Source organism: Oncorhynchus nerka, linkage group LG26 (genome assembly GCF_034236695.1).
Source record: "Oncorhynchus nerka isolate Pitt River linkage group LG26, Oner_Uvic_2.0, whole genome shotgun sequence".
Classification (NCBI taxonomy): Eukaryota; Metazoa; Chordata; class Actinopteri; order Salmoniformes; family Salmonidae; genus Oncorhynchus; species Oncorhynchus nerka.
Window position 1 is genome coordinate 17,631,750 of NC_088421.1, and position 14,229 is coordinate 17,645,978.

The window sequence follows — 14,229 nt, forward strand, 5'->3', positions numbered from 1 at the left end:
GTGGTGCTCCTCGTTCCCCTCTGTCTGTCTACCCCAGGGCTTTGGCTTTGTCACGTTTGAGACCAGCGCCGATGCGGAGAAAGCCCGGGAAAGGCTTCACGGCACGCTAGTGGAAGGTCGCAAGATAGAGGTAATTTAACTCATCCCCTCCTTCTACCATCGTTCCTCTGCCTGTACACTGATTCCGCTAGCTGCCATCCTTTTCCACTGACGTGCTCTGATGTGGTCTCTGCTGGTACCCCCCAGATGGTTTCAGAGCGTTTGTCTTGTTTCCTGGTTCATTTGGGGTGGGGGGAGAGTTGAAACCTCAAGGCATGCTGGGAAGTTTTCGCTCTCTAAATGGTTTAGGTCTCGGTCCTGTCTTGCACCATTTCTTATTATAGCTTCCACTGCTTTGATTTCAAAATACAATCTAAATCATCTTTCTCTGTTGCTGGAACCGCGGGACATTAGGAGAACGTGATGAGACGATGATGCATGGCCGATTGTAGCCAGGTTGATCATATCTTAGTTCCTAGTCTAGAATGCCCCCCTCCCCCTGTGCTGCAAAGTGGTAGTAACAAGCTTATGGCTCCTGGCCTCCAGCATGCAGCACAGTGCTCTCCTCTCCATCTGTAAAATAACTACGCCATATCCTTGATATTAAGCTCCCTCCTTTCACTATCATTTTTTAAATGAAGCTTTGGCTCGTATGTGACTGTTTCAGAGTTGGGGAGAAGCTGAGAAGATGCATGTTTTTCTTTGAAATATTGTCCGTTTGCGTGCCAGTGATATCCTGCCCATCTCTGGAGCAGATTTATTTAAGCCAGGTTCTTAGCCAATCACGATTCTGCATGGGCTCCTGCCTCCTTGCTGTGGTTAACTGTGGTAGTTGTGTCCTGCATGATGGTGATGGCTGGACCCGCTTGGGTTTCATCTCAGCTCTCCAACGTCTGGTTCTGAATGACACCTGCATCCAATGGTCTGTAAAACCCCACATTACACCTTCAGTCAATCAGCAAGTTGAATGGATATTGATGGAGCCCAATGAAAACCCACATCAGTTAAACTTCTATAAATCAACAACCTATTTGTTTGGCCCTGGTGGTTCAGTAACCTCTGTGTCTGTAGTCTCTGGAGTATCTTCTTGTTTCATGCATGATCGTTATCACATTAATTGTAAGGAAGTTTCTCTCTCTCTCTTCGCCTTTTGTCATTGCTGCATGTGTGACAGTCGTTGCACTCTCTGAAGCTGTGGCCAGTCCTTTGTAATCTGCATGGGGTCAACAGGAGTGTCTGTCATCAGGTTTGTCTGTGTTTGACTAGTGCATGGGATAGAACAGCCGTACAGACTAAGGGCAAATAAAGGTTGTTCTGTATTTATACACTCATTCAACAGCGAAGGAAAAGCCCAGTATTCCTTTGAGGCACTGCTATGTGACGATTCTTCTCTCTCCTAGAAGTTGTTTGCAACCCTAGCTTAGTCATTGGTCATATAATTTCAGTTTTTTTTTAACTGGCTGTTATTCTAACAAATGTGAAGATACTAATTAAAAACTGGCTAAGCTTAGAGGCAATGCTCTGACATGAGGAATGTTAAGATGTTTTAATGGTCCCGTACTAGGCTAGGCTTAGATTACACATTGTTTTGCTTAAAATACTACCGTAGTATGTCTTTCAGTTTCCTAACACATTGTTTTGCTTAAAATACTACCGTAGTATGTCTTTCAGTTTCCTAACACATTGTTTTGCTTAGGAAACTCTGAAAGATATACCATGGTAGTATTTCACCAGATTGTTTTTGAAATCAGAAGTGTGAATATTCTGTTTGCTGTCCTTTTGCATGGGATTTCTTGGAAGTATGTGTGCATGATAATACTATGGTGTTGTAACATGGCTGTCACTGCAGCGCTGGTGCGGACAGTCTGGGATTTCTTGCATGTCTTTTATATCGGCTGTTTTGTTAAGACTAGATGATTTTGGTGATAGTGATGTGGACTTTTGGTTGTTTAGCATGACATCTTCTCAAAGTTAAAAATGCCTTACTACTTTTATGAAGGTCTGTTTATCCATAAAACAGAAAAAGGCTATCGTTGTTGATTGGATTCAATATTTTATTTCATGTTGTTGACTAAAGTCTGTCCGTGCATGGGAATCTGTAGCGAATGTTCTCCTAGCTAGTCCGTTTGGAACCCTAAGTGTGCATGGCTGTTGGTTCTACACAGAGTGCAGTATTGATCTCTGCAGTGGCCTATTCTATTACATCGAAGTGTACTTCTTTTTGTCTGGAATAAAACTTTGAAGAAGTCAGTTTCCCGTGCGCGTCCAATGTACCCATGTAAGTGGTCCGATTCACTTGTCTTCCTGCTGTTTGTGTCTCCACTCCACACTACTGTGTGTGTCTAAGTCTGCACACACACCATGCATCTCCTCCATCAGTCTGTGTGTGTCTAAGTCTGCACACACACCATGCATCTCCTCCATCAGTCTGTGTGTGTCTAAGTCTGCACACACACCATGCATCTCCTCCATCAGTCTGTGTGTGTCTAAGTCTGCACACACACCATGCATCTCCTCCATCAGTCTGTGTGTGTCTAAGTCTGCACACACACCATGCATCTCCTCCATCAGTCTGTGTGTGTCTAAGTCTGCACACACACCATGCATCTCCTCCATCAGTCTGTGTGTGTCTAAGTCTGCACACACACCATGCATCTCCTCCATCAGTCTGTGTGTGTCTAAGTCTGCACACACACCATGCATCTCCTCCATCAGTCTGTGTGTGTCTAAGTCTGCACACACACCATGCATCTCCTCCATCAGTCTGTGTGTGTCTAAGTCTGCACACACACCATGCATCTCCTCCATCAGTCTGTGTGTGTCTAAGTCTGCACACACACCATGCATCTCCTCCATCAGTCTGTGTGTGTCTAAGTCTGCACACACACCATGCATCTCCTCCATCAGTCTGTGTTTGTTTGTGTCCTCTTCATGTCAAAGGGTATTCCACAAAAAGCACTCAAACTAAAGACATTGACATCACCACCCATAGACCAGGGCGCTCCTACCCTGCTCCTGGAGAGCTACCCTCCTGTAGGTTTTCACTCCAACCCTGCTCCTGGAGAGCTACCCTCCTGTAGGTTTTCACTCCAACCCCAGTTGCGATGTACCTGATTCAGCCTTTCAACCAGGTAATTATTAGAATCGAGTGTGCTAGATAACCTACAGGACGGTAGCTCTCCGGGAACAGGGTTGGAGAGCCCTCCCATTGACGCTTAATCAATTTCCAGGCAGTGACAATTATATGCCATCAAGCAACTCATCACACTGATGTATTGAAAGTGACATTTAAGACATTTGACTGTGGGATACCCCGACATTGGACGGATACAGCCCTGTAAGTCTTGTCACCGTGCTGTCACACCACAGTTCCCACCCTGAAGTACTGTAGTAGTAACAGCGTATTGAACGTGTAGGTGTGTCTCTCTCACCGCATGCCGCTCTTGTTGATGTGTTGGTGTGATGGGAAGTGATTGCTCCGTGGCGCAGAGTTTTAGACAGACATTAGATACAGTAGAATATGAAGGTGCAGTCTATCACCTCAGTAGTGGTGGTAATGAGAACGAGCAACGTCTCGTCTCCTGGTGCTCTTGAGTCTGCATGCATGTCATCAGACACAGGGTCGCAGGGAGGAGAGCTCCTCACTCAGAGACCAACCATGTCACCACTGAATGAGCCTGAGTCTCTGACTAAAGAGAGAGCTGGGTGTGATAAGGACTAACTTACTGGGACTGTTCATCTGATCCTGCATGGCTGATCCGTTCTCATTCAGTGATAGATGTACGCTACACTACTGCAGGTGGCAAACCGCCCACAGCCTCCATTTGAAACAGTTCTGTCAGTCTTTTAAAGAAAAGGGTCATGTTCTTCAAGAAAACCAATCAGACTGGATGTTTAATCCTGACATTCCACCTCGGTGTCAACCTAATTGAAAAGGCATTGATTTGGATCCTTTTTCAACACCAGCTCTTTCACTTGAGCTTTAGATGTGAATTGGCTCAAATCAAAAGAAGGCTGTGATCACTCTGCTCCCCAGAACTGTATTACTGCTCTAAATGGGCTGTTTGTGATAAACTGGGCTTAGCTTTGGATTAAGTCATGGTTGTTGCTTGTTTCAGATACTTTGCATGATTGACAGAGAAAAAGAGGTGAACTTGTGAATGGATTGGTGTGGTTGTGTGTGTTTATGTGAGAGGAGGGCAAAAGAAAAGGGGACAGGGAGTATGAACTGTTCCTTTACCACTCCTCTCTCTTTCTCCCAGATCACAGGCTCCTCCCTCTCTCTCTCTCCTTCACTCTCCCTCTCTCTCTCCTTCACTCTCTCTCTCTCTCTCCTTCACTCTCCCTCTCTCTCTCCTTCACTCTCCCTCTCTCTCTCCTTCAAGCTCCCTCTCTCTCTCCTTCACTCTCCCTCTCTCTCTCCTTCAAGCTCCCATTCTCTCCAAGCCAGTCATGTTTGTCTTCCTTTGTTTCTCCACTGTTATGTCTTTCCCTGTGTGACACTCCCCAGTCCTCTGTCCCTGTGTGACACTCCCCAGTCCTCTGTCCCTGTGTGACACTCCCCAGTCCTCTGTCCCTGTGTGACACTCCCCAGTCCTCTGTCCCTGTGTGACACTCCCCAGTCCTCACCCTCTTGTCTTGTATATGTGCACCTGTGTGTGTAATACGTCTCGTTGTATTTCCTTTCACATGTTATATTTTCGTCTTTAGTCCTTTAACTCATCCTTCTCTCTTTTTATCTCTTTTTTTTCTAAAGTTATTTTGTTGTGATTCATAGCGGAACTAAATGTTCCAAAGTAATTTCTTTATACAATTACCCCCCTCTGCAGATCAAAATATGAATCCTGCCAACGTCGCTTTTAGTAAGAATCATTTTACGCTACAATTCACTTAAGTATTTTTACTGCCACTCTTGACTGTGGGAGACATATTTTCAGACGCAATTAAGCCAATCTCTTAATATAAAAGTGGTCGACCTGGTTTTTGTGTCCCTTAATCTTATGACCACTATAATTTGCATACGTTGAAAGAAGCACCCCTCCAGTCCGTGTGTCTCTAGAAATGGAAAGATGCTCATGCATTGAGCAGAAACTAATTTTGGATGATTTTTCTCTCTCAAAAACTGTATCACTGCTTTCAACTATTATCCCCATTTTATTTCACATTGGGGGAATTTTAATTTATTGGGTTGTTTGTTGGTTTATTTATTTGTTATTATATTTTTTCTGTTTCCCTGATGACTTCTATGTGTGTTGTCAGTCTCCACGGTAACCACTCGCGTGTCCTCACGCTGTTTCTTCGGCAACGGTAAGTTGTGTATAAATGACATAATCGCTGATCTGACCCCAACCCCCCCCTTGAAAAAGGCACTAGATGCAAAATCACACATTGTTTAGAATATTCCTAAAGGAACCGTTAATTTGGTAGTTCCAATCTGTCAATTAGCTTATTGGCAGTAGATGCTGGAAGCAAGACGTACAGTAGTTGCATGCTTTAGTTATGTCCACAGCATCTTTGTATATTACAAATCAATTTGAAGTATGGTAGCCTAGCATTGTTCTGATCTCCCAGCTATCCAGAGTATAAGTCCCTTTTATGATGGGGCCTGTATTGATAGGGAAGGTAGCAGTGACGAGGCGCACACACACACACACACATATAGACAGACACACACACACACACACACACACACATAGACAGACACACAGCCCATTGACAGGCTGGTCCAACTAGTAATAATAATGGATCCACCCCCCTCCCCTCCTCTCATTAACACCTCCCCGGAATGTCCAAGTTTAATCATCCTCCTCTTTGCAATGACATGGCTTACCAGAACCCATTTGATTAATACTTCATTGTATGTATATTTTTCCTAATGAATTGTTATCCCCAGTAATGACAATAACCCATGGCTCTCTGGGAAGCTCCTGTTCAATTGTGTTATCATACTTTCAGCTGCTTCAGTCAGTGTTAGTTAAGGGGGAAATAAATCTGTCATAACTTTTGGGAATAACTTTTCTTTGTCTCCAGGTGCAATATGCAGAAATCGCTTTGCCATTTCCTGGTTGCTAAAATTCTAATAGTTAGCCTAATTTCTGTTTATGTGACAAACAAGTGACCTATAGTGTAGAGAGTCATTGTACCATTTAAACCGCTGTGAAATATATTTTCAATAACGGAAAAATACTGTATTTTCAGCTGTTTGAAGTTGAGGTTGCCCGATTATGATTTTTCAACGCCGATACCGATTATTGGAGGACCAAAAAAAGCCGATACCGATTAATCGGGCGGTTTTGTATATATATATTTGTAATAATGATAATTACAACAATACTGAATGAACACTTATTTTAACTTAATACAATACATCTATTTAGTCTCAAATAAATAATGAAACATGTTCAATTTGGTTTAAATAATGCAAAAACACAGTTTTGGAGAAGAAAGTATAAGTGCAAAATGTGCCATATAACAAAGCTAACGTTTAAGTTCCTTGCTCAGAACATAAGAACATATGAAAGCTGGTGGTTCAGTATTCCCAGTTAAGAAGTTTTAGGTTGTAGTTATTATAGGAATTATGACGCGTCAACTATTTCTCTCTATACCATTTGTATTTCATATACCTTTGACTATTGGATGTTGTTTTTGTTTTTTACCCCCTTTTTTCTCCCCAATTTCGTGGTATCCAATTGGTAGTAGTTACAGTCTTGTCTCATCGCTGCAACTCCCGTACGGACTCGGGAGAGGCGAAGGTCGAGAGCCATGCGTCCTCCGAAACACAACCCAACCTAGCCGCACTGCTTCTTGACACAATACACATCCAACCCGGAAGCCAGCCGCACCAATGTGTCGGAGGAAACACCGTACACCTGGCGACCTGGTCAGCGTGCACTGCGCCCGGGCCACCACAGGAGTCGCAAGTGCGCGATGAGACAAGGATATCCCTGCCGGCTTAACCCGGACGACGCTGGGCATAAAAAAAACGGCCTGAATCTCTTTCTAAAGACTGTTGACATCTAGTGGAAGCTCTAAGAACTGCAATCGGGAACGATTTCGCCCTATTATAAAAGTGCCAGCCATTGAAATCAGTGGTATGCTGAATTATTTGATTTATTTTATGGTTTGTCCTCTGGGTTTCACATGCCATTTCAGTTCTGTTATACTCAGACATTGTTTTTACAGTTTTAGAAACTTTAGTGTTTTATATCCAAATCTACCAATTAAATGCATATTCTAGCCTCTGGGCCTGAGTAGCAGGCAGTTTACTTTGGGCATGCTTTTCATCCGGGTGTCAAAATACCGCCCCCTATCCCAAAGAAGTTAAGAACGGGAAGCATAGAAATGGTGCACATGGAAAATATCTACCTTTTCTTAGACTTGCTTTCATTGAGAATGACAGATCTATAACTCGCATTTCTATGTGAATTTGGTCCGGTCGTCCAAAAAGTTACATATTGCGGTTTTAAATACTAATGCACAACATGTGGATTGCAGTTTTAAATCCTAATGCACAACATTCAAGCACACAGAAAGTAGTACAGAAATTACAGTTACCATTTTCAAACACGACCCATCAGTTATGCTGATTGGAAAGTACAATCATCGCTGCAAGTTGCACATAGAATGGTAATTCTCACTCGCGTGGTGGAGGACATGATTAGAACACAGCATTGCGTCCTACATCATGGTGTGTTTTTCCATAGAGATCCTATTCAATTCTGAAGTTCCAGAATGGGGTTAAAATGGCGCCCATGGTGGTCAGGGAGAAATCCAAACCAGTCTAATTGGAATTAATGGCTAAGGCATAATCCAGATTTTACTTATGCAGGAAAATTAAAGTAATGCATGTGATATATCAGAAATTGTGTAATCAAATTATTGTCAACCTAAAATATTGTGATATAATTATAAATATAGTTTAAAGGTTTATACCAATTTTCCGTATAAATAGCCTCTAAAATATATGTTTGTAAACCATAGATGTTAAAAATGTTTGTTTTCATGGGAATTTGAGTGCCATTATATGATGTAATAGCATTGCTTGTTGTATTTCCAACTTGTCTATCATCAACTGATTTCAGCCAGTGTCTGGCTGTGAATTGACTGCATTGTTCGAATGGAATGTTGGCATAATGGCAGTTAATAAAAATTTAAAAAATCTACGGAAACATTCCTCTAAAACTGTCTGGCTTGCTAGCTAACAAACATACAGGGCAGAAAAACCCTTCAAATTCATTATTTTATATCAGGGATGGGCACCATGGGGCGTAGATAAAATGTTGCTGCTTTAAAGCTAGTTTACTGCAATTCCAAGAAATGTGCCGTGGGGTGGAGAGAAGATTTTCCAGTTTTAGAACTAATTCCATGCAATTGTTTTTGTTTTAGAGTTAATTACATGCCATTCTACACATTTTGCCATAAGGTGGAGAGCGATGCTTCCAGTTTTTAATATCTGTGAGACTGACTAACACAATCAATGGGGGCCCCCGGGCTCTAATTCGACCTTGATTACTAGAAGTTTGGATAACTGGCTGCTAGACTAACTTACCAATCTAAAAAATGTTAGCTGACATGGGCTAATTTGACTGACATAAAATGAAAACGCAACAACATTTTGAAATTGCACCTTCTGTATTCTGCTTCGCAATAGTAAATTGTGACCCCGACTGAGCCCCCCCCCCCCCAGACAAAAAAAAATATCCTTGGGCTGCAGCCACCAGTTTCTCAGCCCTGTTTTACATTATCTTATCACAGCACTGGCAAACCATAGTTGACCAACTCCTTGACCAAAATGGCTGACCTTTATCCAATCATAAAAATATTCATGTCAATTCTAGTATTCTAAATCCTAATTGTATGTGTTTTTCTGTGTTCTAAATGTGAAAGTATACTGAGCTAAAGTGTATATGCTTATGTATTTCACATTTTGAAACTTCAGGGAGAATCACTCATGGAAACCGATAGATTAACACAGGGGCATAGGCATATGTGGGGTGGACACAGGCCCACCCACTGGGGAACCAGGCCCTGCCAGACCCACCCAATCAGATTGGATTGGTCCTGCAGGCCCTCCCACCAATTTTTGTCCATTCAGCAGTCATCATAAGTATATCTGTTACAGGAGTTAGTGATATTGTAATTGTTTAGAAAAGATAGCTCATCCATCTGTCCATATTTTCTCTTCACAATGATAAGCAGCGTTAATCGTGTAGCTCTTAAAGTTTGAGGATTTTTTAAAGTTCACTGCGAGCAGCAGCAGGGAATCTTATGGAATGCACTTTAAGAGAATACTCAATAAAGTTTATGACCGCAATAACTCACCTCTGTCGTGAGTCTAGTAATGGGATTAACAACCAGGAGTTAAAAGAACAGAGATTCATTCTGTTGTGTGAATTCCTCTGTAGAGTAGCCTGAAAAGATAAGGGGTTTAACCAACTGTATATAAACACATTGGGTTTAACTGGGTGATCCTTTGGTCTGTCTTTTGCTGTCCTTTTAACCTCCCTTTGGTTTGGTTTTCCTTTATTGAATGGTGTGTGTATTAGTTTGTGTACTGGTCTTAGTTTGTGACACACAGTAATAATGCCTGGCAGTGTCTCATGTATTATTTGATTTCTCTCTTTTTTGGGGTATGAGGATTGCTCTTCTCTTCTCTCTTCCCTCCATCCTTTGGTGCTCTGTCTCTCTATTCCTCCACATGTAACTTAGTGAGATTTTTGGGAGAATGGTCACAGAATCTAATTGCTTTTTTTGAATGACGCACCTTGGTATTTGTTATTTTTGTTTTTGAGAAAGTAATTGTTGATTTTTGTTGTTGCTTATGTAGACGACGTCTCTCTCTTTCTTACACCATCTTTGTGTTTCCCTGTTTCTGTATGTGGACTGGCTCTGTATCTATCTATCTCTCTCTTTCTCACCTGCATCCCTCTCCTGAACTCCTTACCTGTCCCATCTGTCTCTGTATGTGTTTGATATGGGAGTGCTGCGATTGTTTTGATTGGTCTCTATGCTGCATCCGACGCTTGCTGATTGGCTGAATTACATTTTTTGGTTCTTTATTCTCACTCTTGGTCATGTGATGCGCCCATATTTGGCTGCGTATAATTTCTGTCTTATAAAATTATTAATTTTGTCCAACAAATGTTTTTTGCACCCCTCTTTCTCTCCCCCTTTTGTATGTATTGATGTTGATTTCTTTTTAGGTTAACCCCAACAAGTTTGGTTTCATTTGGGGGCGATTTGGGTTACTTTGGCCCAGTTCTATTGGTACTGCTGTGGGCTTAAGTTGAGGGGTGGGATGGGGTTGAATGTTTAGTATTAACCCATGCAGATGTGTTTCTCACTGGTCTCTGTTTGATTTGCATGTCTACCTCTCGGTGAGATTGATCAAATTGCATTACCTCCCCTGGCATTGACACACCACTAACTATACATAAGGAAATGGACCATTGCCCAGTTATCACACCCAAAATAGAGGCTTATAAATGACCCGGATATGAATGCTGTGATATGAAAAGATTATCAGCATTAATCTGATTCATTAGGCTGATTTATTCGTTTTATTTTAGTGTCTTCACTCACAGGGACAATTATGTCAGCTAATTGAATCACTCAAGGCTGACCATCTCATTTGCAATGAAGGAAAATGAGGTAATTGTCATTTCCATTTGAATGAGGGCTGCAGTGATAGAGTATGATTAGTGGGGTGTTGAAGGTGGCTGAATCCATAATGGCCTTCTAAGTGGAACTTCGTTACATAGAAGTCTCAAAGCTCTCCAATTGGCCAATAGGTCATTAGTAGCTCACAACAAAGTTTGACATTGCGCGACGGCACACTCAAACTGTGAAATTGCACGACACAACAGTCATTCTCAGAAACCCCATCAAAGGAGATGGATAAAGATTAAGGAAGGGAGCCTAATATGGCCCTTTGAAGTTCAGTGAGGGATTAGCCTAGCTAGCAGCCATCTTGATTCAACAGCCGTCTCTGTTCACACACCTGCAAACACATATTATTATTCTCCTGCAGTGCCACGTATCCCAGCTCTTCTCCTCCACCTTATCTCTTCCTTTCTTTTTTTACCTATAAATCTCTCTTCCTCTCACCGCTGGGCTCAACCACTGGCCCTCAGTGTAGCTAGTTGTCTCCACAATGAGTCATCGATTACACTCCTCTTGGGCAGAACACTTTAATTGCATGACTAAGATCCCCCCCTAACAATCCTCCACCCACTCATGTACACACGCGCACACAAACACCGCCAGGGAGAGCAGAGACTACTTCATCATAAGCGATGTTGTCAGCTGTCGTATAACTGGCTGAGGAGGAGGCAGCCTGGCAGGGAGGAGTTAACTATGTGATGCATCAAACCCACCACCGTATTGATGTGAATGATCCAGCGATGGTGAATGGGGAGCAGACTGTAACTGTGGCCTCCCTGTATGTGTACACACAATCACCATCTTCTTGGCAAATGGTCTGTTGACCTTAGACAGCAGGAGTGTTATTACCATTGCATTATTCACACAGTCAGAGTTAGATATGCTTTATTTTATGAATTGCTATCATGTGTAAATGTCTAATATTGGTCCACTTGTGTGATTGTCTTTTGTGTCAGACCAAATGTTGTGCTCACTGTCCCTCCTCCCACTCCCCAGGTTAACAATGCCACGGCCAGGGTGATGACCAATAAGAAGATGGTCAGCCCCTACCCCAACGGAGAGGCCCTTAGCACCCTGCCATATGGTAACCATATGCAAACTACTCCATTAGCCTCATTGTGATCCCTAACTGTTAGTCAGTTGCTAGTCAATCTCCCTGTGTATCCCCTATCTATATGAAACCCTCCTGTTTCTGCCTCCTCTCTGCTTCTCAGCAGGATGGAAGCTAAGCCCAATGGTGCAGGCCATGTACGGACCAGAGCTCTATGCAGGTAAACCTCGTCTTCCTCTTAGATTTCATGCCCTTCATTTCACCCAAATCTGACTTCATTTAAGCATCCCTAATTCATAGTACCCCCAGGCATTGGATGTTCATACCCTCTCTCTCCTTCCCTCTCCCTCAGTTCCGGGGTTCCCCTACCCGTCTGCAGCAGCGGCAGCCTCCACGGCAGCTGCGTTCCGTGGTGCTCACCTTAGGGGCCGGGGAAGGCCAGTGTACGGCGCTGTGCGTGCGGCGGTGCCGCAGCCTGCCCTCCCTGCCTACCCTGGGTAAGGGATTCAACTACACAATCCATACTCTGAACGGATACACTTAACATGACATTTATATACGTTCCTTCAGTAAATTCAGTAGTTTACTATAAATACCAATAAGCGTAATGTCATTAGTTTGGTAGTATAGACACAAACTCCCTCTGAGCAGAACAATAATTTGACCCTCTGCGTCACACTGCACACAAAGACCAGACACATTTTCTTTCTATTTTTCTATGTTCCATTAATTCCACTAGAAACTGTACTGCATGTTGCTGGGCTGTGCCAATTGGTTAATGGGGATGCAGCTGCTGTGATATTCTGGATTTTGTTTTTTACTAGTGCTGCAGGAAATGGCTCTTCCATATTTAATCCACTACTGCCTGACTTCAAACAAACGACTGGCTGACTTGTCCTCAGTCTGTCCAGGACCTTGTCCTCGTCAATGTAAATGGGCCTCCGTTCCCTCTCCCCGGGGGATGCTGATAGAGGATGGTACCCTGTAATTCAGTCATGTTGATAATACCACTTGGTTCAGCAGTAATGGAAGAAATAAATGGTAGTGTATTTCCTCTGCATGCTGCATGTGTGTGAAATAACTGTTCTATCTCTCTCCTTGTCCGTTCACTTTTCCCCTCAATCATCTCCCTGTTTACTTTCCTCCACACTGGCTATCATTCCTGCCACTCTGGTCTTGGACCATCTCACTGTACACACCGACCTTCCATCTCCACTGCTCCTGTCCTCCTCCCTCCACCCCTCTCTTCACCTGCCATCTCCTCTGTCTGCCATCTCCTCTGTCTGCCATCTCCCCTGTCTGCCATCTCCTCCCTCCACCCCTCTCTTCACCTGCCATCTCCTCTGTCTGCCATCTCCTCTGTCTGCCATCTCCTCCCTCCACCCCTCTCTTCACCTGCCATCTCCTCTGTCTGCCATCTCCTCCCTCCACCCCTCTCTTCACCTGCCATCTCCTCTGTCTGCCATCTCCTCTGTCTGCCATCTCCTCTGTCTGCCATCTCCCCTGTCTGCCATCTCCCCTGTCTGCCATCTCCCCTGTCTGCCATCTCTCCTGTCTGCCATCTCTCCTGTCTGCCATCTCCCCTGTCTGCCATCTCCCCTGTCTGCCATCTCCCCTGTCTGCCTTTCTCTCTTAGCGTGGTGTATCAGGATGGTGGGTTTTATGGAGCTGCTGACTTATACGTAAGTAGATTCCCACTTCTCACACTCACTCACGACTCTCTCCTTTCTCTCTGTGCGTTTCTGCATGTGCATAATTAAATGCGCTGCACAGAGCTGCCCAAATATTGAATTATGCTAAGGGATACACTCTGTACTTTACCATTCCACCGCTGCCTGGGGTCACACCTGTGGGTCTGAGTTTTCCCAGAAGACAGACTGTAACAGAGGGTGTTGTAGTCTGCTGTTGTAACACGGGGTTCCTACATGGGTAGCCGGGCCGCTCTGTGTGCGCTTGTGTCCGGGCGCGTGTCTGTCAGTGTGTGTGCGTGTGTCCAGGTTGACAATGGCTGTTTCTGTTCTCTCTATAGAATAGTGTTTCAGGACTCTGTCATTAGTAGCAGATTGCCTCAGGTAGGGTCATTACCAAACACAGTGTGTATTTTTATTATCCCTCTGGTGATTATGATCTTTTGATGTTGTTTTGAAACGGTAACTTGCTTTTCATTTTCCTACTAACTCACTGACATCTGCACAGGTGGATTGTGGGGAAGGGGTTTGTTACTAAGCTACTAAACAGCGTGTGTTTTTGCCAGTTTGTTCAAAGAGAACCTGGTCCCTGAAAGGTAGACTGCTGGCAGAGAGAACATGAAAGGCGGCAGTTGTATTTGTCTTGAAGTCACTGGCAGAGAGCCTCTTATTTCATACAAACACCAATGTTCCCAGCACCATTTCTTATGATTGGCAGTTACCACATCCGTTATGCTGAGTAACATCTATAGCTGGAACAGGTACAGAGATGAGCTGGAAGATACTCTA

General features: G+C 43.6%; 1 protein-coding gene across 6 annotated transcripts in view; it reads left to right on the top strand.

Moving 5' to 3' along the window:
• LOC115110466 (RNA binding protein fox-1 homolog 2-like) overlaps window positions 1–14,229 on the top strand; it is a 44,603-nt gene that overhangs the window by 25,943 nt on the left and 4,431 nt on the right. For 2 of the 6 annotated variants that reach the window (XM_065010180.1, XM_065010178.1), the window contains exons 6-10: window positions 38–130; window positions 11,698–11,785; window positions 11,916–11,972; window positions 12,105–12,249; window positions 13,782–13,824. In XM_065010180.1, the coding sequence (XP_064866252.1) occupies window positions 38–130; window positions 11,698–11,785; window positions 11,916–11,972; window positions 12,105–12,249; window positions 13,782–13,824 (426 nt within the window). Of the gene's footprint in view, window positions 1–37; window positions 131–11,697; window positions 11,786–11,915; window positions 11,973–12,104; window positions 12,250–13,388; window positions 13,435–13,781; window positions 13,825–14,229 lie in introns of all 6 variants that reach the window. The other 4 variants (XM_065010179.1, XM_065010176.1, XM_065010177.1 and 1 more) reach the window with 3 other exon arrangements.